Source organism: Naegleria lovaniensis (assembly GCF_003324165.1).
Source record: "Naegleria lovaniensis strain ATCC 30569 chromosome Unknown tig020, whole genome shotgun sequence".
Taxonomy (NCBI): Eukaryota; Heterolobosea; class Eutetramitea; order Acrasida; family Naegleriidae; genus Naegleria; species Naegleria lovaniensis.
Window position 1 is genome coordinate 349,768 of NW_025407842.1, and position 25,222 is coordinate 374,989.

General features: G+C 35.7%; 16 protein-coding genes across 16 annotated transcripts; 6 read left to right on the top strand and 10 right to left on the bottom strand.

The window, feature by feature from the left end:
• Positions 1-672: 672 nt before the first annotated feature.
• On the top strand, positions 673-951 carry C9374_004239 (uncharacterized protein; the record flags this gene model as incomplete). The annotated part of the gene is made up of 1 exon (XM_044693856.1): positions 673-951. One exon carries the CDS (start codon positions 673-675, stop codon positions 949-951), a length of 279 nt encoding a protein of 92 aa, XP_044549247.1.
• A 78-nt stretch (positions 952-1,029) lies between these two features.
• Positions 1,030-2,981, bottom strand: C9374_004240 (uncharacterized protein; the record flags this gene model as incomplete). The annotated part of the gene is made up of 4 exons (XM_044693858.1): positions 1,030-1,228; positions 1,370-1,588; positions 1,680-1,833; positions 1,877-2,981. 4 exons carry the CDS (start codon positions 2,979-2,981, stop codon positions 1,030-1,032), a joined length of 1,677 nt encoding a protein of 558 aa, XP_044549248.1.
• A 504-nt stretch (positions 2,982-3,485) lies between these two features.
• C9374_004241 (uncharacterized protein) lies at positions 3,486-5,138 on the bottom strand (the record flags this gene model as incomplete). The annotated part of the gene is made up of 3 exons (XM_044693859.1): positions 3,486-3,891; positions 3,984-4,274; positions 4,546-5,138. 3 exons carry the CDS (start codon positions 5,136-5,138, stop codon positions 3,486-3,488), a joined length of 1,290 nt encoding a protein of 429 aa, XP_044549249.1.
• A 497-nt stretch (positions 5,139-5,635) lies between these two features.
• On the top strand, positions 5,636-6,109 carry C9374_004242 (uncharacterized protein; the record flags this gene model as incomplete). The annotated part of the gene is made up of 1 exon (XM_044693860.1): positions 5,636-6,109. The coding sequence occupies one exon, from the start codon at positions 5,636-5,638 to the stop codon at positions 6,107-6,109; it is 474 nt and encodes a 157-aa protein (XP_044549250.1).
• A 349-nt stretch (positions 6,110-6,458) lies between these two features.
• C9374_004243 (uncharacterized protein) lies at positions 6,459-7,230 on the top strand (the record flags this gene model as incomplete). Its single annotated transcript, XM_044693861.1, has 2 exons — positions 6,459-6,674; positions 6,733-7,230. The coding sequence occupies 2 exons, from the start codon at positions 6,459-6,461 to the stop codon at positions 7,228-7,230; spliced, it is 714 nt and encodes a 237-aa protein (XP_044549251.1).
• Positions 7,231-7,622: 392 nt separating this feature from the next.
• On the top strand, positions 7,623-8,996 carry C9374_004244 (uncharacterized protein; the record flags this gene model as incomplete). The annotated part of the gene is made up of 3 exons (XM_044693862.1): positions 7,623-7,782; positions 7,836-8,092; positions 8,265-8,996. The coding sequence occupies 3 exons, from the start codon at positions 7,623-7,625 to the stop codon at positions 8,994-8,996; spliced, it is 1,149 nt and encodes a 382-aa protein (XP_044549252.1).
• A 1-nt stretch (position 8,997) lies between these two features.
• Positions 8,998-9,657, bottom strand: C9374_004245 (uncharacterized protein; the record flags this gene model as incomplete). Its single annotated transcript, XM_044693863.1, has 1 exon — positions 8,998-9,657. The coding sequence occupies one exon, from the start codon at positions 9,655-9,657 to the stop codon at positions 8,998-9,000; it is 660 nt and encodes a 219-aa protein (XP_044549253.1).
• Positions 9,658-9,773: 116 nt separating this feature from the next.
• Positions 9,774-10,916, bottom strand: C9374_004246 (uncharacterized protein; the record flags this gene model as incomplete). Its single annotated transcript, XM_044693864.1, has 1 exon — positions 9,774-10,916. The coding sequence occupies one exon, from the start codon at positions 10,914-10,916 to the stop codon at positions 9,774-9,776; it is 1,143 nt and encodes a 380-aa protein (XP_044549254.1).
• Positions 10,917-11,002: 86 nt separating this feature from the next.
• C9374_004247 (uncharacterized protein) lies at positions 11,003-11,932 on the bottom strand (the record flags this gene model as incomplete). Its single annotated transcript, XM_044693865.1, has 3 exons — positions 11,003-11,290; positions 11,352-11,562; positions 11,616-11,932. The coding sequence occupies 3 exons, from the start codon at positions 11,930-11,932 to the stop codon at positions 11,003-11,005; spliced, it is 816 nt and encodes a 271-aa protein (XP_044549255.1).
• A 91-nt stretch (positions 11,933-12,023) lies between these two features.
• On the bottom strand, positions 12,024-12,953 carry C9374_004248 (uncharacterized protein; the record flags this gene model as incomplete). Its single annotated transcript, XM_044693866.1, has 1 exon — positions 12,024-12,953. One exon carries the CDS (start codon positions 12,951-12,953, stop codon positions 12,024-12,026), a length of 930 nt encoding a protein of 309 aa, XP_044549256.1.
• Positions 12,954-13,006: 53 nt separating this feature from the next.
• Positions 13,007-13,729, top strand: C9374_004249 (uncharacterized protein; the record flags this gene model as incomplete). Its single annotated transcript, XM_044693867.1, has 1 exon — positions 13,007-13,729. The coding sequence occupies one exon, from the start codon at positions 13,007-13,009 to the stop codon at positions 13,727-13,729; it is 723 nt and encodes a 240-aa protein (XP_044549257.1).
• A 344-nt stretch (positions 13,730-14,073) lies between these two features.
• Positions 14,074-15,084, top strand: C9374_004250 (uncharacterized protein; the record flags this gene model as incomplete). Its single annotated transcript, XM_044693869.1, has 1 exon — positions 14,074-15,084. The coding sequence occupies one exon, from the start codon at positions 14,074-14,076 to the stop codon at positions 15,082-15,084; it is 1,011 nt and encodes a 336-aa protein (XP_044549258.1).
• Positions 15,085-15,775: 691 nt separating this feature from the next.
• On the bottom strand, positions 15,776-18,273 carry C9374_004251 (uncharacterized protein; the record flags this gene model as incomplete). Its single annotated transcript, XM_044693870.1, has 2 exons — positions 15,776-17,396; positions 17,468-18,273. 2 exons carry the CDS (start codon positions 18,271-18,273, stop codon positions 15,776-15,778), a joined length of 2,427 nt encoding a protein of 808 aa, XP_044549259.1.
• Positions 18,274-18,526: 253 nt separating this feature from the next.
• Positions 18,527-21,094, bottom strand: C9374_004252 (uncharacterized protein; the record flags this gene model as incomplete). The annotated part of the gene is made up of 3 exons (XM_044693871.1): positions 18,527-19,494; positions 19,549-19,865; positions 19,932-21,094. 3 exons carry the CDS (start codon positions 21,092-21,094, stop codon positions 18,527-18,529), a joined length of 2,448 nt encoding a protein of 815 aa, XP_044549260.1.
• A 209-nt stretch (positions 21,095-21,303) lies between these two features.
• On the bottom strand, positions 21,304-22,758 carry C9374_004253 (uncharacterized protein; the record flags this gene model as incomplete). The annotated part of the gene is made up of 1 exon (XM_044693872.1): positions 21,304-22,758. The coding sequence occupies one exon, from the start codon at positions 22,756-22,758 to the stop codon at positions 21,304-21,306; it is 1,455 nt and encodes a 484-aa protein (XP_044549261.1).
• A 23-nt stretch (positions 22,759-22,781) lies between these two features.
• On the bottom strand, positions 22,782-25,131 carry C9374_004254 (uncharacterized protein; the record flags this gene model as incomplete). Its single annotated transcript, XM_044693873.1, has 3 exons — positions 22,782-23,666; positions 23,726-24,869; positions 24,935-25,131. 3 exons carry the CDS (start codon positions 25,129-25,131, stop codon positions 22,782-22,784), a joined length of 2,226 nt encoding a protein of 741 aa, XP_044549262.1.
• Between the last annotated feature and the right edge of the window lie 91 nt (positions 25,132-25,222).

The window sequence follows — 25,222 nt, forward strand, 5'->3', positions numbered from 1 at the left end:
TGAATTTTTCGTCTTCCAAATCTTGTAAAAGAAAATGAAACACAATTTCTGCTTCTCTTTCATACATGTATGCGAGAGATCGTTCTGGAAAAATCACAACTTGTTGAGAAAGAAATGATTGAGTGGTATGAATGATTGCTTTGGATAGATTCATGACTCTGTTGAGATGTTGCTGAACGATCTGAGTTGTCCTTGTTTATAACGCACACAGTATTTCCAAATAAAAGCTTACCTCCAAGGTGTCTTGTGTCATGGAAAACCTATAAACACTGAACAAACACCAATCGCAATATTATTACACAACTCGTTGAATACTTTTCGAACAAGAGGACGCATGCGTTCAAACCAAGATTTGTTTTGATAATTCACACAGACGTCCTTGAGAAGAGTCATGATATGAATGTTGTATTCTGTGAATTTTGGTAAATGAGTTTCTAGCAGCAGATTAGCATATAATTTAATGTCTAAAACCTGTGAATATGAGTCTGTAATGATCTCAAGATCTTTCTTGATCAGTCGCTCGACATTCCTTTCAACGAATTTTGCTTTCTTTGACGAAAAAAACAACATTGTGGCACAATACTTACTTCATATTTTTCAGTTCCTGCCTTTGTACTTGCTCTTACAGGGCTTGTACCATGTGTCATTGAAGAACGTGCACAACAACAAAAGATGGATGATATTGTAAACGCATTGAGCAATGCAGTAGTTTCCATTGGAATTGAGTCCAGTTCTACTGCAGGACTTACTTCCAAATTAGAACAGGCAGCACAAACCATTAGAACCATTGTACTTGGAGAAAACGAACAAACTTTGGGAGATGTACAACAAAAGACTCTTACGTCATTGCAGGCTTGTGCTGATTTAGGAGATTGTGTGGACAGCATTATTGAAAAACAACATAGTGTTCTTTCTGAACAAAAGAAACAGTTTAATGAATTATTTCCATGAAGTGGTGCACGAGTTTTGTAATACTATTGATGTTTTGTAGTGTAATATTATTATTTGGTAGTTGTAATCAAGTCTTTATTACAGCCCACGACTCGATGGTGTTTTGAATTTGAGACATGGTTTCAAAATAAATCCATAACATTCTTTGAAATTATTCTTACTGAATAATACGTAACATCCTCCCCACAGCATAATTCCCAAAATATAACCTGCCACTCGATGTTTAAAGAGACGTGTGAATAACGTGTCCAAATTGATCGAAGTGCTAAACAAGTAACTTAGCTCAGTAATCACTTCATACAAGAGATAGAATATTCCAAGTCCAATAATGATCAAGTATTGTGTGAACTATTTCATAATGAAAAACCATCATTGAGAGATTATATCTTATTGTATTCATCTCTCTAAAAACCCTTACCTTAAATTTAAAAAATTAATTTTTCGTTGTTTTCGGATCATAAAGAAAATCTTGAACGAATACGAGAGAATGATTGCCCATGAAATGACAAGTGCTACCAATGCTATGGGAAGTGATACAATTCGAACGGTTTGTGTCACATTGAGTGCTGAAAATGCAGTAATTAAAATGACAATAATGACGAGCACCATGATGGCCAAAAGAATGGAAACAATAATTCTGTTTTGAGATCAACCAATTCATTTTGCAATGAGCCATAAGTGAACAATACAGTTTTCACTTCAAATTGTATCAATTCAACTCTACTTACAAGGCATGAATCGAAACAGTAGCGTTCTGTTGTGAAATGGTTAGTAACACTTCCATAAATGTTCCAGCAAGTGGAATTAATCCAGAACATAAAAACGCTAAAGAGGACAATAAGGGCGCAACATTTTGATGTACTGCAGTTCCATAATCACTCGCTACAGCAAAGTATATCAGTGCATTGATCATTAAACATAAAACACTCAAATGAAACAAATCGAAGAAAGAAGTCGTAAATCACACAAAATTCTAATATAACCCAAAACGAGAGTTTGTAAGGAGAAGGTGATGACTCTCGTTTTGGAGGTTGAGCTGTCGTTGCAGTGCTAGTTTTTGTTGAAGGATCCACTCCAACTTGGTGGTTTGGATTACTCTCATCAATGATCGTCAATTGAGAGAGAGAATTTGGTGAAGTTGGAGTCGTCTCAGTGGTTGATTGTTCATTCATGACGGAGAGGGATGTTGTGTGTGGGGCTAAGTTGTTGTTTGGATTTTTAAGGGAGCGTTGTTTTTTGCCTCTTTCCACAATAATGACATTTTGGGTGTGGTGAATGTGATCTTTGAGTTTGGTCCAAGTCTTGTACAAGATTGGAATTCCAATCAAGATTCCAAAAAGGATAAATTGTAAGGTATAAAAGATAAATTCAATAATTTTGAGAGATAAGTGTTTGCTGAGTGGAACCCAAAATTTCACATACACTCCGTCACATGGAGCATAGGAGAGCACAAACGCATGATCATTGTCGTCCGTACAAAATGCAAGTTGTGTTCGATTGTAAAATGTGACATCAATTTTTCCATACTTTTGTAACAATGTTTTTCCGAATAATAAATCTAAGGTTTGAATTTGAGAAAATGTTCCTAATGATGCTATTCGAGGTAAGACGGTTGTGTGAAAATGTTCAAAAAAAGGATTTCCTTTTTGACAAAATAAATAGAAATTGAATGCATTGACCAAATGATGTAGTGCCACAGTGTTGTCAACCTTCTTTTGAAACTCACTAACATAAAAAAACCGAGTATAAAGTTTGGGATTGTAATAAACACTGTCTGGTAACAATGTTTCCAAATAAGGTATAAAAAACTCTTTCATCGCTGTTTGATTCAAAAAGTATGAATAGAGCGACATTGTTTGGTTATATAGGTTTGTGTTGGCGTTGACATAATCGCAATAACTTGCTTCTTGTGACGGCACATCGACAATGTTCCAAACGTAGTCATAATATTTAACTCCTTCATTCGATGATGTATTAAATTGAGTATTTGGTATACCATCACAATGATACTGCTCCCAATACTGGATCATGTCGTTCGTGTAATTGAATGAGAATTGGAGGGATGAGTTGTAATAATTATTGTCGGAAGCTATTTTTCGAATTCTTGAAAGAAGAGGACAATTCGTTATCGACCTGCCGTTGAGAGTCGATAATGACAAAGGAATGTCACTTGTGAGAATTGTTTGATGAGAAAGGTCATTTTCAACAGCAGCTCGAGTACACTGATGTGATGTCAACAAGATCAGCAAAGATACAAGGAGGAGATATATCGAAAGGAGAGTGGACATGAGAATGATAGTTTGTGTAGAAGTTCTTTTTTTAATAAAGTGCTCCCGAGCGAAAAAGTTTATATTAGGCTTATTTGGAGTTTTATTGTTTTTCGCTTTTTGTTTTGGAAATTGCATCTCGTCATGTCAAATTTTTTGTTTATCTCTTCAGTTCGAAAATGTTTGTTTCTTTTAATTTTATAACCATGATCAATTCCTTGATGATCTGGGATTCCTTGGTCTAATGGTTCGTTCCTTGTATTTTCTTCAATTCTTGAATGAGAATAGAAAGCTTTTTGGAAGTTGTTTCAGAATGTGAATTGTGTCATTGGAGTTTGATGATTTAGTATTCATTTCAAGTTGATGTAAAGCATTCACAAGTTGTGCATAGACATTGAAGTTATAACTCGAATTCAACAAACTATCACTCATTCTCAAATAAGTAAATCCAGAGATTGCCTTTCCACTCGAAGAAGATTGTTTTACAATTTGTGCATTTGCTTGAGTATTTCCTTCAATGTCTAATGCATTCTCTCCTCCATAATCTAAACCATATTTCCATGCTGTCGATCGAGTGAGAGCAACAAGCTCTGCAGGTCCACATGCACAATTAGATGGTTGTTGACTATCAATCATTTCCATACATGTAAATTCAAAATCAATATTATATTGACTGAACATTTGTGCAATAGCTCCATAACCATCATAGGATGGAATGTTGTAATATCCAGCAGTGAGTTCGCAGCATGACTGTCGGTGAAATACCACCAATGAATTCCTGCAATTTTTGCTGCAAGTTTTGCATTCTTTCCAAAAATGGAACGAGCTCGTTGTAAAATACTATTACCATGCTGAATGAGCATTCCAGAATACCAATTGAGGAAAAATTGACCATAATTTGAAGCATAATTATTATAAGTATTGTCACTAAAGAAACCAGTTTGATATGGCATTGAGTTGTAATATCCAGCATCATTTGGACCTGCAGTTCCCCATTCAGGATGTCCAACATTTTTAGCAGCCATCGCTAAATTGTTTAACATGTACTTGTCATAACTGTACCGTCATTTTCATTTGGGTACCCATACATGTATAGTTGATTGATTGAATATTATATATATATATTTATATATACATGTATAGTTGATTGATTGAATATTATATATAAATACATATATATACATGTATATCAGATATCCACGATGATCCATTTAAAGCATACATATGGTTTTGATTCCATATTATATTGGAACAACCAATGTTTATATGACATGTATCGATAAAAAACAAATATTGATGCCATGTTTGTGATTGAAAAAAAACATACCATTGAAAAGCTCCAATTCCAGGAAAACTCCATAAATTATTTTGTAATTGATAAGATGGATATCTCATTTCACCAGCAGGTCCTAATCCAATTTCAATCACGTCAATAACACCACTTTGAATAAAACTTGAAAAAGTATTTCTAAAAGCAGTCATAAAATCAGAATAGATATCTACTGCTGTTCTATTCTTTCCAGGAACACTTGTTGGAAAGATTGCAACATTATCCACACCCAATGATAAATATTCTCGATCTCTGTGACCATTCTGATCCGTATAGAAAATATCTGGATTCCATTGACCCACTTGTAATACCCAATTTGGTAGTGGAATATAAGCAGCATCTCCAATATTAGTACCACATTGATGGAAAGACATGACAGGTTCTACTTTTAAACCAATTTGTTGGCACATGGTAAATAATTGTTGATAGGCTGTGAAATTATAGGATTGTGGAGATTTTTGTTCACAAATTCCCCACCATACATCGATCATAATTCCATCCGTGCCAACACTTTTCACTTTTTGTAAATTAGCTCTAATTTGAGAAGGATTATTGAGTGAACCATCATTGTTGACAGTATTGAGTGGCATCATGATAAATACTGGTACATAGGCTGTTGTTGATTTTGTTGAGAAAGAGGTTGAAGAAGAATTATTTGTTGTTGTTATTGTTGTTGTTGTTGTTGTTGAAGGAATGGAACGAGTGGAGGATGGAATCGATGACGACTCGACACAAATGAATGGATCAATAAAATTACAAAAAGATGGAAAATGATTCGATGAAAGGATGACAGAGAATTTCCATGATGACGACGCGTCGACGATTTTGATGAACCGACGATGACCATCGGATCATCACCACAGGAGGTTTTTGTAGAAATGGTGCTACTGCTCATCCTGTGAAAATAATCTCGTATTTTTTTTGAGAGCTTGATTTTACAATCATCGAAGAGTACAAGGAGAGCATGAATTGTTTGGTTACTACAGTAAAACTCAAAACAAGCCGATGTCTCTGTTGTAGTCCTTTTGCCATGTTGATATATTGAGATTTCGGAATTCGGATGACATACTAAAACACTTTCAAAAAAATGAAATCACTCCAACTCAAAAGATTCCTTTCCGTACTTGGATCATCATCTTCTCGTCCATTATTTTCAAATAGTCGTTTCACTCTCCCAACAACAAACAAGCCTTCACATTTTTCATTCAATCATTCACCAATAATTTTTGAAAATAACAGAAGAGAATTTCATACAAATTCAATTTCTTTTTCCGAAGTTAAAAGAACGGAGCAAGATTTAGCACAAATATTGCACAAGTATTTCAGTGAGGAAGGTTCTGATACTGACTCAACAGTCATTAAAGTAAATGATATTTCGGGAGGATGTGGAGCAATGTTTGACATCTTGGTTGTTTCCAAGAAATTTGAAGGACATTCTTTAGTTAAACAACACAAAATGGTGATGGAAGTGTTGAAAAAGGATATTCAAAACATGCATGGATTAACCATCAACACAAAAACACCTGCTCAATACAGCAAAATTATTCAATCTCGATTTTAGAGTATGTATTCATGAGAAGGGATGATTTTAATTTATGACTGAATCAGATAAATTCGATGAAATTATTATTCGAACACGACATTCGGCTTTTTATATTGTCAAGGCGTGCAAACTTTGGACCTTTTTTATTATTTTCACCGCTTCTCTCCGAAATTCAATCACAAAGAATTACGTCTCATTCTCCATGATTACTTTATCGAGAGTAACAGTGCTTCTCTCAAGAGAGGCTCCGTGTGTATTCAGACGTACTACTCGATTCAAATTCATCAGTGTTTCTTCAAGTTTCAATACACGAGGACATCCATTCGGAACCGTGAGCATCATGAATGATCAATTCCGATCATTTCTAATGTCTTTGACTGCTAGACAAGCGAAACAACCCATCTCAGAACAACAACTTCAATCACTCTTTGATAAGAAAAGATTACAACACGAGCAAAAACATCAAGAATATGTAACCATGATGAAGACTAGAAGTAAGGAAAGAACGAGGGAATTTGTGAAATGGGTAGGCCTATTTTCCATTTTGTTTTTCTCCATCACCTTGTATCACATCAATTGGTTGGTATGTTTTCATCGTGGTCTCAATTTTTCTCGAGCTTATATATCATGATTCACAACAGTGGGCACCAGAGATTGAAGGAGCTCTCAAAGATTCTCTGATTTATTATTTTCGTGACGACGAATTTATCTCACAACTGTTCTTGTCAATTTATGACGATCACAAGAAGATGACTCATAGAACTCATTTGGAGAACATCATCTCCACCTTAAGAACAACGATCAACGTTGCATCTACTGGCACGTACATTGAGGAATTTGGAAATTTAGAAACTGTAAAATGTTTACTGGAATTGCTGAGTACTGCTCAACTTACAGACAGAATTACCACTATTTATCAACAAAAAGCGAATGAAGAAGTAGAGAATAACTTGTCAAAGCTTGCTGCAACTACTCTCACATCATTTGTCAAACATTTTAATCAACATCCTCAAATAATCGATAACTTGAGTTATCTCATTTTGAATCAACAAGAAGAAAAAGTAGTCATGTTTGTTTCCAATGGAAAAACGGTTGTAAAGAACCTTTTGACATTCTCGAAGTTTTTGCGTCGAACGTAGAATTCGCTACTAGCAAACTTGCTAGTGTATCTTCCGTACAAGAGATAGACCTTGTTGAAAAAGACAAACCATATATTCAACTGTTGGATGCAATATTTACCAATTCTACATTTTTAAAGTACATGGATGGATCATCCTCTTTTACCGAAGTAAGTAGCAAAAAGTGTTGTCAAGAGCCAGTTATTCACTATTTTCGTAAAGCATCTTCACAATACGCTCAGTGAATGGAAAAGGGGCGCTTCGCTTTCCAGACAATACGTTGCACACAAAATTTCTCAACACCTTGAACGCCAGCGTCAGCATAAATAACCGTTACACTTCAAACCTGGCGCCTTAATTTGAGCTTAAACAATTTTTGAAAATAAAAAAAATTGAATAACAACACTCCCAACATGACCGAATTAACAGACTTTGAAATTGTTGAGCAGCTTGGATCGGGAAGCTTTGGTAAGGTGATGAAAGTTCGATCGAAGAAGGATCAACAGTTATACGTGTGGAAGGAAATTGATTATTCCAAAATGAGCGAAAAGGAAAAACAACTCATCGTATCTGGTATGTATTTTGATGATGATGATGGATATGTGTAACGCTCACTTCCACAACAGAAGTAAATATTTTACGAGGATTGGATCATCCCCATATCGTCAAGTATCATAATCGAGTGCTTGATAGGGCTAGGAAAAAATTGTACATTGTCATGGAATGTTGTGAAGGTGGTGATTTGTCTCAATTCATTGCATCTTTGAAAAAGAGGAAGGAATACATTGATGAAGCCACCGTTCTCAAAATATTCTCTGAAATTTGTTCTGCCTTAAAAGAATGTCATTTGAGAAAGGGAGGAAAGATTATCCATCGAGATTTGGTAGGTTCATGAATTTCTACACGTGCATGTTGCCTACTAATGATTGAATCATTTCTTTCTTACAATAGAAACCAGCCAATATTCTTTTGGATAAAATTTGAATGCCAAAGTAAGTATTGTTAAATATTTCCATTGACTAGGAGAGTGTAACACACGTTTGAATTCACTTCAGTTGGGTGATTTTGGCTTGGCAAGAATGCTTTCTGATAATACCAAGTTGGCACACACAAAATTAGGCACTCCTTATTACATGAGTCCAGAATTGCTTTCTGAACATGTTTCTGACCAGGGTTATAATGAAAGTTGTGACATTTGGTCATTGGGTTGCATGCTCTATGAATTGTGTGCTCTAGAACCTCCATTCAAGGCTCCAAATGGAGTGTTGTTAGAAAAGAAGATTCTAGCAGGAAAGTATGATCCAATTCCTTCTCAATACAGTCGAGAATTATCAGAATTAATTGCAAGCATGCTTCGTATCAATGTAAGTTGTCTCGTTTTCATGATTTCAAAATTCAATCCAAAACAAATTGATCTTCTTAACAACCAACCGTTGCATCGTATTCCAAAGCCCGAAAAAAGAATTTCCATTGCAGAAATTTGTGACTCAACCATCATGAAGTATCCACTCATGGAAGCTCATCTTCAACAAATGTACAAAATTCTAAAGGATAAAGAGAAGGCTCTTGAAAAGAGAGAACTATTTGTAAGGAAGAAGGAAGAAAAGCTTGAGGAAATGGAAAAGCAATTGGAAAAAGAGAAGAGAGAACTTGAAAAACTCAAGAAAGGAAATATTGTAATTACCAATTCAAAAGCACCTATATCACCAGTTGAGGGGGCTCTTGTAGTGTCTCCTCTTTCTATGGAGGTCAATAAGGAAAATATTTTCCAAACATTCAAAGTATAAATTAATTTTTCATAATTTGTAAAGTTGGAACTTTTTGAAGTGCGTTCAAGAGCGCTGTATCGCTGAGTCCACATGAGCCAACATTCCAAATCATGAGTGAGCGATGGCTAGTAACTGTATTGAATGGATCTACCAAATTGGTGCAATAGGAAGTGTGTAATTGTTTCAACGCATCGTTGTTCTTCAAAATATTAGCTACGGTCTCATCAGTGAGAGATGTCTTTCCAATATTCAAAAAAGCTAATTTGGGACAATAAATAGTGCAACTCTTCAACTCAACACATCCAAAGAGAGAAATGGTAGTTAAATTTCGATGTCTCATATCCACCACCTCAAGTAATTTACAATACTTGGCAGAAATAAACAATAAATTTGGACAATGTTCTAATATTTCACCAAGTTGCTTTTGGTCGAAAGGAGCATGATCAATGATGAGTTGTGTTAGGAATGGTAGCTTGATCTGTGGAAGGTTCAGATTATTGCTGATATTCAAGTATCTCAATTTTGTTGGAAGAGTTAATGTAGGAGAGAAACGTTCTTTCATGTTTGTCATTTGCAATGTTTCAACATTTTTGTGACAATTCAACAAGTCTTGCAAATCTGAAAGATTCAATCCACCACTCAACACCAACTTTTTCAAAGAAGTCTCTTGTGTATACATCAATTGATTGTATGGTAAACTAGATCCGCTAATGTTCACATCAATCAATGAAGAAACATCAATCAATTCAAATAGCGAAGTAAAATCACACACACAATTGATCAGATGCAGTTTTTTCAATTTTCTAATGGTACTGTTTTGTTTCGTACCAGCAAACGTCGCGAGTGATAAATGACTAATTCCGAGAGATTGTTCCATACCAATAAATTCTCAATGTTAATACCTGGAGCAAGCACATCTGTTGTCGGTAAAATTAATGTCAATTTCTCAACCTTGTTCCTGACTTGTGAAATCAATAAAGAGACATCCTGCACTGCAACGCCTTTGAATATTAAATGCTGAACATTCATAAATTCTGGTAAAAAACTTGTATAAAACTTGTCATGCATTGGGGAATCAATAATCAAAGTATTCAATCTTTCAAAAATACATTCTCTAAATTGTTTGCTTACTACGGACAACAGAGGCAGAGAAGTGGCTTGTAAATACTCGAGTATGTTTCCAATTAATTCACTCGGTAAATCATGGAAATTAGAAAAATACATCTTTTCAGAATGGTTGTGTTTAGCTGCTTTTTTCAATCTCAAATAGGAAAGATAGCTTGGTTGTCTTGGTTTCTTGTGATAATCCATACTCGAAAATACCTTTTCCACAAATTTCAAAGTGTTTGTCTTCAGTGGTTGCTCTGAACTAATTGAGTCCAAAAATGGTTTTACCAACACGTCTTCTTCTGATTCATTGTCAATTTCTGATAAATATTTAGAAACAGGATAAAAGACAAGACTCGAATCTAGACTCACATTGATCGCTGCTGGATTGACTAATCTATCCGTAACTGCAAATGCAAATATAGAATGATCTTCGTTCAACGCTCCACATGAATTTCCAAGTGGCTCGTTAGTGGAAATGTCATAAATTTTACGACAGGTCTTGTAATTCCACACAGAAGACACTCCATTAGCTGCTGTTGTTATGATGGATCCATCTGGCCAAACATTCTTATATGGAATGGTAATACTATTCACAGCATGAGATGTCAGTTCCTGTGTATGCGGTACATATTGTGTTACTGAATTCTTGGATTTCTCAGTTGAGTAGAACATGACTTTTCCACTTGTAGTACCAATCATTACTGTGTCAAGTAAGGGATGCCATGAAACGCAAGAAGAAATTTCGGTAAGGTCAGTAAGTACTGAATCTACATTCTTTCTATTTCTCACGTCATAGATGTAAAAACAAGATTTTGTTAAAATAATCATGTGTGGAAATACAAAGTCCATGTACAGAACAGGTTGTCCCACAACAGTGTAATTTTCTAACCGACAGGTTCTATCATCGAGGAATATCACTTCTCCATCCAAGAACATCCAACTAAGGCATTCATTTCCGAAGAATATTTTGATTTAAAAATTGGTGATTTTGAAGGAGTTTTTGAAATGAGTTGTGATTGTTCAAAATCAATTTTAAAAAGAGAACCACTTTGTCCTTCATGAATACACGATGAATACACAAAATTGTCTACACTCATCGTTGCGTTGAGTACAGGATCGGGGTGTGTGTAATTCATCAGCTCGACATGGAACGGTTTCTGATCAGTTTGTACTTCATCTTGAGTAATTCTTCCGAAATAGGTCTATGTGTCGACCATTCAATTTCACATATTACATGTTTGACAATTATGAACAAATACATACTCGTTGATCCAATGAGGAGACACAAAATAAATTCTTAACGGAAGGGCTAAACTCTAAACTCAAGATAGCTTCTTTCACAGGTGGATCTAATTTCACATGATACCAAGATGTGCTCTCTTCTACAGGCGCATTTTGTGAAAATGGTTTTGGAAATCCATGAATAGTTTGTTCATTGGTTGAAATGACTTGGAATGCAGTTACTTTGATGGTTCTGAACATCAAGTTTCAATAGTTCATTGTCAAGTGTTGTCAAAGGTTACGTACCTTCTTTGATGTTGACGAAGATCGCTAACAATATATCCATTCAATAATTTAATACAATCCTTGTACTTGATATTGAAACTAAAACCCGATATTTGAATAATTATTGGCAAGGAATGAATTCCATCGCTCACTGTTACAAAATAATGAACACTATCGGAATAGAGTTGTGGATGATCAATGATTTGAAGAATGGGCTGATCGGAAGCTATTAAACGTGTGGAACGAATATTAGAAAATAATTTTGTAATCCAGCCCGATGTCAATGATGTGGTTGGGAGTGCTTGATGGTGGTAGCGATGTTGAAGGAGCAAAGACATTTTTTTGTGGAATTTAACAAAGATTCTGTTTGATTTAACTTTGAGCAAGAAGAAATTGATCTTATTATTTGGCCGTGTGTACAATTTTATTTTACACAAGACGAGGAAATATAGAAATGATCACAATCATGGCCAGAAATGATACAATTACAACAATAAGGAATACCATATGAGAATACAAATATGACTTGGCTGTGTCGATCTGCAAGTCTAATCGTTGCTGAGCTGTTTCAAGAGCACTCTTATTCTTTTCCAAAATAACACTACTTCTTTTCATCATATTTACATCAGTTTGAATTGCTTGATTCACTTCAATTGCTTTCTGCTTGAGCATTGAAGTTAATTTTGACAATTCTTCTGTTGTTTTGTCTTGGTCCTCAACGTCTTCATCAATTGTTGTTTCTTCAACCTCTTCAAGTAGCTCTCCATACTCTTCTATTAGTGAAGATTCATTTCTTCTCTGATCAAGTAATTGCTTTTGGATATTGCTTGTACAAGTCATGATAGATTCAATGTCTGGAAGTTGGCTGAAACTATTAGAACTTTTTGTGTGATACTTTGTTGAAACATCCTCTTTATGATTGGTACGTATTCTTTTAGAGACCATATGAAACTCTTCTTCTATTTGATTGTATGCATCCACTCCATAGGCTTTAATAAAAGGCTCTTCCATGGCAATTAATAACTTTTCTGCGTCTTCACAAAATATTAATAATTTTTGAATTTTCACGTTTTCTCCCTGAACAGTGTCTTCTGTTCGTTTAATATGCTCAAACAATCTTCTAAAATTCACAATTTGTTTAAACTCGTGCTCTGTAATGATCTCATTAATGTCGGCTGCTTCTTCCGACTCCTTTAGATGAAAGAATTTTTGCAAGCCTTGGGTTGTAGCGGCAGTTGCCGTTCTCATTACAGATGATGAACCCGTGTTATTAAAATTAAGAAAATATTCGTTATTTGATGATCTGTTGTTCTTTTCATTTGTGTTTTGAGATTCAGCTCCTCTTCTGAGTAAAAACATTTTTTTAAATTTTACAAAATCCAACCAACGACATCACACCATTTTTCAAAAAAATGTTGACAAGATACTTGTGCACGCACACTCACAAAACGACACGATTAGCATGTCAAATTCAAAACATTATTAATATCCGAAGAAATTTTCACTCATCCTCCACGATACAATCCAATTCCGAAATATTAACACAAAGAAATACAAATCAAAATTTAGGATCGGAGAATGCCCAACCGCAAATAACATCAACACCAGAAACATTATCAACAACAATACAACAATCGGAACAATCCAACAATTCATCAAATAATCAAGAACCAACAAGTATGGAAGAAGAATTGCAAAGGATTAAAGAACTAGAATCTGAACTCTATGCAGGAAAACAAGCCATGTCCATGATATTTAGAGCTTCTGGAAGTAGTTTCGGTTTTAAAAAGAGAAGAGACGAAGATGAAACACCGACATCCAATGTTCCTGTTTTAACACCTGAAGAACAAGCAAAGGCAAAACTTTTGGCATACAAATTAGCATCCCTTGCCTTAATGTATGGAACGTTAATTAACATTGTTGGTGCTGTAGTATTTATTGCAATGTTATATTTTATTTTTGACATTAAAACCACCAAAGAATTTAAGGATGTAATTATTAAATTCATAAGAGGGGAAGAAGCCTTAAAACAACACAAAGAATTGGAATCTAAGGAATTATCGTCTGACGAAGGAATGCTTAAATTGAAAGATTTGTTTGACAAAACAAGAAGTTCTAAAGGCGAAAGTCAATAAAAACACGGCATGCCACTTTCCATCACAACAATGCATTCTCATCTGGCCTATAGCACTATGTTTTTCCAGTCAGACAAAAACGCCAAGTCACTCATTGATACTGCACCTAAAAAGTAAATTGAACAAAACTTTTATGGCCAACTTTAATAATAAAATATCGCGATAACAAACCATACGCTCATCAACATCATCAAGGCTATAACGATCTCGCACAGAGTAGCATTAATTTTTTCTTAATATTGCTGATATCATTCTCATCAAATCATATATTGCGAGTGTTATCTTTCATTTAGTCCTCACTGGTACAATCTAGGGTTTGCCAAAACAAGAAACGAAACATATTGATGAATTTCTTATCCTATCATCATGATCAACAACAACCAAAGACGAAGCAGCAACATCAAGTGCCTCCATTAACTGTTCCTCATAATGCGCTAGTCTATGGAAAACCATTATCATCATCATCTGTCCCTTCTCAACAACAGCTTGTGTTTGATCCCAAAATACTGGCAAACACCACCCAACAAGGTTCTCTGCGAACCTCTCCGAGTAGCTCTTCTTTCAATGTCCCATCCTCATCATTAGCGCAAATCAGATCCTCTACTCCGCCTTTGGAAGCCTCTCGCCTTTCTTCTGCATTCAACCTGTACTCAAGACCCTTGAACGCAACTGCCCAGCCTCAAACACCTTCATGGAGAGCAGAACTAGTAGAAGAGACGATGGAGGACTTGCTTATGGAAGGTTATTCACGTTTTAGAAGCATAGAAGAATTCAATATCAACATGCTGTTAACAAACTTAAGCTCGAACTGCATTGAGGTAAAACAACAAAATCCATTAAGCACCTATCAAAGTCTATCGGGACTTAACAAACCATCTCTTACTTCTGGTGACCCCTGGTTACATCAACCTCAACAAGTGGTTACGACTCCAATGCCAACTTCAATAGAAAACTCATCATCTGACACAAATTCCTTCACCCAATTGTTGCTGGGAAACAATATACCAACTTCCTGCAGCTCGCTTTTGAGTAAACCTACTCCAAGGGTGCAGTTGCTTCCTCCTGCTGCACTGCCCTCTCACACAGGTTCAAATGAGATTGAGTCAACAAAAGTTGCCTCTTCTTCAAGCCCCCCACAAAACACCAAGCCTAAGGTCACAAAAACAAAGGAAAAGAAAAAACGGCCGACCAAGTCTAAAAAAGAAAACTCAGAGAACGACCCAACTGCACCACCCAAAGAGAAGAAAAGGAAATCTTCACAATTTTCTTCATCTCTTATCAATTTTCAAGCAACCAAAGCTAAAAAAGACGTACAATTTCATAATTATAATCCTCCAAATATAAATACGGAATAATTATTGATTGTCTTTAATGTTCTTTAACTTGACCAACCAATCGTCTTCAGAAAACCAAGATGCTGGCTTTGTGGGCGTGAAATTTAAATCTCTAATAATATTCTTAATAGATTCCACCGACTCCTTATTCATTTCAATATCATTTGAAATTGGCGGCTGTTCAGGCGTTACATCTGTTGTGTGACGCTCTATCAGTGTTTCTTCGTCGTGTGAAATGTATTTAATTTTTTGTGATGGGTCCTTTTCTCCAAGGGTAATTTTAATTTTCTTCTTTTTAATTGTTGTGATATTCTTAGGTTCATTTGACAATGTATTTTGTAACACAAAAGACAGTGCTTTCTCAAAATCATCATCAAAATTTTCAAAAGTTAATTCTTTTGATTGATCAACACCCTCTTCAAAATTATGTTCGGAAAAATCGGCTTCAAAATAATTTTCATCATCACCATCACAAAAGTCATTGATAGGTTCATATCCTAACTCTTGATAATTTTCGGTTGAACAATAGGAAGAATTGTCATTATCTTCAGTGTTTGTGTTATCGTCACGGTTAGGTTCAGTCATTTTATTTGCTTGATCCAAATTCCTTGTTAGATTGCTTGCTCTCAGTTCAACCATACGTAATTTTTGCGTACAATGGCTTGTGGCTTGCAAAAGTATCTTTCTGCGGGATCACCCGTGTTGTTTCGAGTTACCTGTTGTGGAAAACAAAGTCAGATAGCATTTCTTTGAGCTCTTTGCTAGTTTTGTCATGAGCTTTTCTAACTCTGTCCAATTCCGTCTCGTATTCAGTGATGGTTCTGATAAATTTACGTTTTTCTTCATTCAGCTTTACAATTTGTCCCTTCAAGTCGTTGTTTACCATTCTAATAGAATTATTTTCCGATTGCAATCGTTCAAGTTCTTCTGTTGTTTGCCTCAATCGTTGTTCCTGATAATCCAACATGGAGGACTTTTCTGTGATTTGGTTTGCTAGTGATTGCACTTGTTTTTCGATCGCTTCTTTCTCAGATGTTAGAACGTTGATGGTTCTCTCGAATCTTTTCATTCTTGAAATAAATATTTCTCGTTCATCTTGGTCTTTTTGAATTTGCTCAGCCATTTCTTTTGTTTGTTCTCTATACTCGGAAATCCTTTGATTCATTTCTGAGACATTTTGTTGTATAGAATTTGTTTCTTTTTGAGCTTGTGCATAGGAGGTGACAAGTGATTCTTTTTCCATCAAGATTTCTTTGTTTTCTTTTTCCAACTGTTCCATTCGTTCATTGGTAGTCTCAATATTCTTTTTGAGATTCTCCAATTCGACTTGTTGCAATTTCGTTTGCAATGCCAAATGATTGTACTCTCCCATCTTTCTTTCTAAATCTTCTTTTGAGTTTGATAACTCTTGTTGATATCTGCCAATTTGTTTCTCGAGATGATCAATGGTGTTTTGCAGAAGAGCATTCTTGTCAATGTATTCTCTTAACTTCTTTTCACCATTCTCAATCGATTGCACAAGTGCATCCATTTGTCTTGTTTTTTCAGTGAATGCTTCTTCTGTGGAGCTTGATATTTCCTTCGCTCGTTTCAACAGGATGGTCTTTTCATTAAGGTCGTTCTTGAAAGTGATCATTTCTTCATTCAATAATTGATTTTGTTCATAAATATGAGCAAATTCCTTTCTAGAACTCTCAAGCTCGGTCAAAGTTTCACTGTACAACTTTTTGAATTGGTTTGCCTTGTTCTCTACCTCATTCAATTCTAATCTCATATTTTCTTTGGTAGAGATGATCTCTGTTCTCAATTTGGTTATTTCTACTTGATTCACTCGATTCTCTTCCAGTTGTTTTTTCAAGTTCTCTTCTAATTTGTTAATGACATTTTCCTTTCGCACAAGTTCATTATTATTTCTCAAATCAGAAATCAATAAGGCCTTGTTTTGAAGTTCTTCTTCAAGACTAGAAATCTTTTGTTCACATCCCAAGAGCTTAATTTCCATGTCATCACGCTCTCTTCTCAAATCCATCATTTCAAGTTTTGCCTGAGAAAGATCATCTTGAACACAGCTTCCAGATTCTAGAGTTCTCTTTAGAACCAATTGTAGATTTTCCTTTTCTGTAAGGATGGATTCTTTTTCCATCGATAGTACTTGTAAATCTTGTCGTAGTTTACGAATGACATCTTCTTTCTTACTATTATGTGATAATAAAACCTGATTCTCTTCTCTTAATCGTTTTCTCTCATCGATACAATGTTCCAGATTCGACTTGATGGAACTCAGTGAGTATTCATTCTCTTCCAATTTGTTCTTTAAGGTTTGAATTTCAATCCTATGCTCATGAATCTCTTTCTTTAACTTTTCATTTTCCAAATTCCGTTGTTCCATTTCAGTGGTACATACTTGAAGATCAGACTCCTTCTGAACAAGCAATTTCTCCAGATGAGAGAGTCGTAAACTTGTTTCACTCGTTTTTCCAATTCTGTTTCTAACGAAGCCGTGTCAAATGTTCCATATTTCTTTTGAATGACTAGTAATTGTTCTTCCATCTTCTTCTTGGTAAGGAGTGCCTCCTCTAATTGAATAGTTCTACTATTATTATATTCCTTCAGAGAGTATATTTTAGCTTCGAGTGCTTTAATTTGCTCCTTGAAGTGGTGAGTATCTGTTTCGTGTTGTTTCTTCGAGTCAAATAATTGATCCCTTAACACTGTGTTTGATGTTTTGAGATCTGATTCCAATCGATTCTTTTCAATGGTCATTTGCATCAACTCCTCTGTCAAGTCCTTTAACTTGATCGATTGTTCTTCATTTTCCTTTAGAATTATGTTATTTTGAGATTGTAACTTGTTGATCATCATTTCCATGTCGAGTTTTTCGTTGGAGATGATATTCAGTTTTGTCACGAGCTCTGACTTGGAAGAGAGTTCCTTCTTGACACTCTCTTTAAGATCATTCACTGTTTTTTCTGACATGCTCTTTCCAAACTCGACTTCTCTTTGAAGTATTTTGATGGATTCTTCTTTTTTAATTAACTCTGTCTCGAGAGTTGGTATGACCTTGATTTGATTTTCCATTCGTTGGATGTCCTGTAAGTAATTTTGTACTTCTTGTTTGGATACATCGAGATGATGTTTCAATTCTTGGTTTGCTCTCACTAGTTGTTCTATTTGATTTCGTTGCTCATTTCTTTCTTGTATGGCGTTCATTTCTAATTGTTGTTTTTCATCAGTAAGACTGAGATGACATCTTTCATCTTGTCCATTTCAAGGTGTAAATTTTTGATGGTCTCTTTGTTTCGTGTAATTTCAGCCACTTTTCTTTCCATTGATTTTTCATGTTCTTGAATGAATCCTTGCAGCTCACTCAATTGATCATGATGCTCTTCACTGGATTTAATTTTTTCTTCGTTCAAAGAGTTCATCAAACACATCATTCGATCTTTTTCTTCCTCGAGAGATTTCAGTACTTGTTGTTGTTCTTCAATAAGGCACTTGGATTCGGCAAGCTCCTTGGATAACGTATTGTTTTGAGATTTTTCTGTTGCAATTCTTCTAATAAATTGTTCATCGAGTTTTCAAGATCAGCAATGGCCTTAGACTCGTTCAAAGAATTTGTTTTGTGAAGTCTGAGTATATCTTGTTTCAATTGATAATTTTCCTTTTCCAAAATATCAATTTGACTTGTTGCTGATTTGGATATTGCAGTTTCATGAATAACAGCCTGATTAATGAGTTGTTCATTGAGTTTGGAATTTTCAATTGAAAGCTGGCTAATAAACTCTCGACTACGATCCATCTCCTCTTCCATTGTTTCTTTTAGTTTCATGAGATTTTCAACTTGTTGTTTTGTGTTGACAAGTGTCTCTTGTAATGATGTATTTTTTTCAGCATATTCTTTTGCTTTTTGTGTCAATTCAGTGACTCGTTCTCGAAGAGCTTTTCTTTCCTCGTCGGCACGAGTCATTTCTTTTTCCAAATGCTCTAAATTCTTTTGCACATTTCTTCTTGTCATTGAGTCAATATTCACAATGCTTCTGAGTTCTTCATTTTCTTTTTTAAGTCTTTCCTTCTCATTGAGACATTGTCTTTGATCATCACTCTCGATATAACTATCTGCAATCAATGAATTTTTCATTGTGGTTGTGGCTTGCTTTGGGAATGCAGGTGTTGTGTCCTTACGTGGTTCTTCATCGGTTTCTCCAAATGAAACCTTCCTTGGTGTTCCTTCGTAGTGTGATGAATTGAGTTTTGGTTTTATCGGAGAGGAGGACACGTGTTCTTTCGTGGGTGAAGATGGAACATTTTCACCACAACTTGGAGAGTAAACACTTTGTTTCAGTCTGGAGCAATATTTTGCAGTCATTAAAATTTCACTATAATTTTCAGGAATTGGGTAGAGACATGACACAACCAACGTGATAGAATCCTCTGACACCCACCAACATCAATGAACACAAACATGAATCAAACAAGATAGCTTACCTCGTAAAGTGTCTCTTAAAATGTGAGTAAGTTTGGAATCTCGATAAGGTATATGAATTTTGTTGTTGACTATTGTTGAATTGACACTCAAATTTAAGGCGCTATATTCTATTGCTTCTTGCATGGATGTGGTTGTTTGATCTGAACTAGTATGTTGTACGATCACTTTTCCTAAGGAGGTCATCACAGAGGATAGAGCATTGAATGTTCTTGCTATTTTCGATCCCTCTTCATTCGTCGATGAAGCACTACTCGATATGAGTTGAGAAAAATCTCTTGCTTTCTCCGAACCTGCCAATTCCACAAAACTGATTTGACTTTTTAAAATTATTAAAAAGTGTTAAAAAGTGTACTTGTGATACATTAATTGTAAATAGCCATACCTGCATATATTTTGTGTTTGAACATCAACCGAAGATGTTGTTGCTGAAATTAATTGTGGCCATGTTTGTTCAAGATGAAGAGAAAGAATGGTATGACTTCTGGCATGAAGGTCTGGTGGTTTCAATCCCGATGGAAGAGCAGTTCTGTTTTGTTTTGCATATTTCAAAATGGTGTAAATATCTTTGGGATCTTTCAATATTTGCCTCCGAAGCCCAACCACAGAAGTACACGTTCTGCCATCTGTTTTGCTTTTGTCTTCAACAATTTTTAAATTTTTGGGTTGACTTGAGAGCAAATCAGTCACAACATCGTTGTAAATTTGAAGAAATGAAACTGAGAAGACAAACTTGGCATTTAAAGCACCTTGCCCATGACTATACGTATTCATAAATTTAAAAGTGTCTTCTACAAATCTTGGAACTAAGCCTCTTCGTTCTTCATCAAGAAGACCTTCCAACGTGTAACTTTTTCCAGATCTTGTTTGACCATATAAAATTACATTTCCATTCACGCCACTTGCAAAACTTTTAAACAATGGATAACCACAGCTATGATAGAATAATTCTTGATTAGCATATTCATCAAAAACTCTATCAAAAGTAAATTGAAGATTGGTTCTGAAATCGTCATTCGAGTTTTTTCCCAAATACTTTCCAACGAGCATGCTTTTTCGATCTTCACCAATTTCTAAAATTTTGTTTTCGTCTGACACCAAATAACTCGATTTGTTGAGAGGTCTTACTCTCGCTACAACTTTGATGACACCTTTTTGTGAGGATTTCTTTTGACCGAAAACCATGGATATGTCATTCCCGTACACCCCCTCAATATTACCAATGTTCCGAAAAGACGAGCTCATCGCATTGTTGAGAATGTCCATACCCGGTATTTTGTAAGAGTTTGCCAACTCTCTATAACTCTCGTTCAATTTGGACAGGTTATGGTGCTGCTGATCGTCTGATAGCTCTTCCACTGATGGTTCCGAATAAATTTCATCAGTTATCTCTTCAACACCTCTTGATTGTCGTCGGATTGGGGGTTGTTGAGAGGAAACATGGTGCTCGTTCAATTTCCCATTGAACCATGCATCCGAATAGTTTAGTCTATTTGTTTTCTTTTGTTGATTGCTTTGTCCTGTCATTTCATGATTGAGGATGGACATGTGTTGCTGAAGCAAGATTTTTTTAAATTTTTTTAAAACTGAAAGTTTTGGAGGGAGGGAATCGTAGAACATTGAATGAAGGCGATTGAGTATGTGATCGGAAATTCAGTAGCGACTATAAGAAGTACATAGTCAGGCCGCGGAAGAGAAGTTCAATTCCATACTTGGATTAAAATATTAAGGTCAACAACATCAATAAATTGGCCAATTTATTCTTCTTCTCCTTCCTTGACATAATATTTGGCTTTCTTCACTCTACTAATTTCTTTCATCACTGCCCTTCTTTTCATATTATCTCTTCTGACTCTGGTCTTGGCTCTCTCTTCTTGTACTTGATATTTCATTTGTTTCATCTTGAGTTTCATTTCTTGCACTCGATTCTTTTTCACTCTCTCTGCGTTGATGGCTTTGAGTTTACGAAGCATATTTGCTCGTTCTACTTCTTTATCACTCATCAATGCAGTGGTTAATTCATGAATTGGTGCATCCTCAGCAATGTATTGAGTCAAGTCATCGGTTAAACCCGTGACTTGAACCACCTTCTTTCTTTGCTCTGTGAATGGTAATTGTTTGAGTAATTTTGGTTTTGGATTAAAGTGAGCATCATGTCCAGCAGTAGATCGTGAAGTAATTGGTTTGTAAAGAGAGTCGTCTTTCACAGGTACTGGAAGGTGCTTCAATTTACGAAGTTGAGAAACAGTTCTCATTCCATACCATTTCTTAGAGAGATGATTGAATACGGGGTTATAGAAGCGTTCAATTTCAATCGCGTACCAACATCGTAAAAAAACAATATCTCCACGTATAAGCTTATCCTCAAATGTTGCTCTAAAATCACCAGGTGAAGCTTTTTCACCTCGGAATGGCTTTTTCACACTACCTCTCAATCCACTCACTGTTCTCAAAGCAGCACCTTCATATTTGGCAACTTCTAACTCACTACTAAACATTTTTGTAATGATACAAGTGTTCTTGTGAATGATTTTAGGATAACCAACCAATTTCAACTTTTTAACTATGGAAAAGTCTTGATCCATTTCCATCACATAACCTGTGGCAGACACTCTAAATGTATCCACTTTCTCACTCAGTGTTTGGAATGCAATAACACCTGTATTTTGTGGAATGAAAGGACCATAAATGGCAGCAATGCAATGCATGTACTCGGGTGTATATTTGATTTGTCGATGTCTGCCATTATCGTCTTGCATGCAATACGTAGGAATGGACTGGAATCTTCGCCATCCAATACTAAACACTAGAGGATCTCTATTCTTGAGAGTTTTAGGATACCATCTGTGTCGTTTGAGTCTCATCTTGATTAGACCCATTCGACATTCTTCAGCATGCATGGCTCCAACAATAATTGGATTTTTAAAATTGACATTTTCAATAAATTCACATGGAAATCCTTCCAATTCTAATCTCACATAGGTTCCTGGAGACATACCCTCAATCTCTTCACGTTGTTCTCGAGAGAGGTTTTCAAATTCTGTCTTGTTCAAAATGGTTTGAGGATCATCTTCACGAAGTTTCTTTTTAAGTTTTTCAATAGAAGTAATTGGATCATCTTCTTCTTCCGCATCACCACCATTTGCTTGCGACTTGGCAGTAGTCGTCTTCTTGTCATCAAATTGAGCGTCGAACGCTTTTTTCTTTTCCATTCTCTTTCTCTCCAATTCTGAGGCTACAGAATTTTCTTGATCGATTCTTCTACATGATCATCGTCTTCCATGAGATGGTGGTCTTCATCATTGAGTTCATGGTCTTCACCACTGTCCTCATCAAGATTCATGTTGTCTTGATTTGTTGAATTCTCTTTGGCGCTTCTTCTTTGAGCCCAATCTCCAGTAACGAATTTGTTTCTGATCGTCTCTCTGAATTCAGCATCGTCCCAATCATGCTTAATTTCTGTTGGTTCTAACTGTGTTCGTGATCGATCTACGTAATCAATCTTTAATCGATTGACACTAATCTTCTTTTTCTTATCGGTAATTTGCTTCTTAAAGTTGAAAATGGAATCTAAATCATCAGAGTCTTGTTGAGTTGGTTCATCCATTTCATGATCGTCTTGTTCTTCATCTTGCTCTTCATTGTTCTCATAAACCAATTCTTGCAAGCTGACACCAACATCATAGAATGCACTCGCTGCTCGTTCTTCCATAGTTTCTTTCCACTTATTGGAGGCTTGTCCCATATCATTTGTTTCATCTTCCAAGTCAGAGAGTGAATCTTCATCGACTTCCACCTCAAACTGACCCGTTGCTTGATTCATTTTCAACTTTTTGGGTTCAAAATATTCAGAATCAGAGTCATCATCTGTGGCACTGGATTGTCCTCGACGAGGCAATGATTCTTCATGTGATTCTTCATCGTCGTCATCATAAATAACATTTTCCTTCTTGGTTGAGCTTGCCTTGTTGAGAGCGTTGGCATAAATCTCATCGTCATTCTCGTCATTCATGAGCATTGATAAACCTCTTCTCTTTCTGACTTGATTCTCATTGTCATCATCTTCCATTTCATCCTTGTCATCATCATCATCCTCACCATCATCAGACTCATCAATATACTTGCGAATGAATTCTTCTTCATCCATATCTTCATCAAATTCATCATCATCATCCTCACGATATTCTCATTCTCTTCTTCTTCATCGTGTTCAATATTGGTTGCTTTGGATGGTTTCTTTGCCACAAGTGCTGACTTGGCATTGGAAAATAGTTTGACTTGTTGATTGGAAAGCTTTTCATCCAAATTGAGATCTTCATTGCTGGTGGTTTGAAGGAGTGATTGTACGATTTTTGAGGTTTCCTCTGCTATTTGTTTTCGTTCTTCTCTCTTTTCAGAAGAAATATCCTTTCCTTTACGAGTGAGAAGTAATTCTTCAGCTTCATCAATACCACCTCTATGATTACCACTTGAAGTGGTATCTGTAAATGTGTTCGACATGTCAACATAAACACTATCCTTGTCATAGAATACTGATCCTAAATTGCTCATTGGACCATATAATCCCTTGTATTTGTCTAATTTGGATCTTTCCTTTTCTTTTGGCTTGGGAGGAAGAGGATCATCCAAACTAGAAATAGTCTTGATTGTAAAATCTCCACAGCCAGGTATATGAACAGGAGTACCCTTTCGTAAGAAAGTATTTCTTACATATCCATACATGCACACATGTCTGTTCGTGGTTGGATTTTCCTTAATTAACTCAGGATCAGTAACATCTTCAAATCGATCCACGACAACACATGAGTGAGTGGTTCTCCATTTGATTGGTCTTGGTTTGATAATAGAAATGAAACGACTCAAATTAATTGTTTCACGAGGTGTATAGAGTCCACCTCTCAAACCACTCAAGTAAAACAATTTGGCACCATCACAAACCTCTGTCCAAAATCGGTGCTTCAATTTCTTTTTCAATTTTCGTACAGTACTACTCTTCTTGATTAAATCCAAATGAGTTAAAATACCCATCACTCGAGTCATACCATGTACTTGTAACATGTTTAAAAATTCAAAGTTTTCCATTTCAAATCCATAAGATGCATCTATCAAGAGTAAAACTAAATCTGCTGTTTTAGAAATGTCTATCATTGCATTGATGTCATTAGGACATTCAAAGAATGTTGTTCTTGACTTTCCTGTTCTGACAGTAATAGGACCAGTCACTTCGGTTAGTGTTTGTTTGGTGTATTGTTTGACAAGACTTGTAATGAGAGTTGTCTTGCCTGATTTTGGAGGTCCGACCACTGCAACAAGCTTGGGAGGCCTTCTCCATATACTCTTGATGTAATCGGAGCATGTAGTTTTGTCTCAAATTTATCCAATTTATACTTTAAATCTCTTGCATAGGCATTTCCTTTACCGACCGTATTTGCACGATTATTCACGTAATCATTCTTTTGTTGTTCTTCGGAAATTCCGAGCTTTTTCTTTCTTTGAGCCTCTCTCTTTTTGAATTTATTACCTGCTCTTCTGGCTTTGTGTTCCTTGTTGATTTGTTGGTCAGACAAGCCACCAGAGGATGACATTTTTTTTTGATGAACAAACAAATTCTCATGGTTCAAATTTTTAGTTGAGCATAGTCTGTCGCACATCTCCAATCAAGAAAAAAAAACAAAA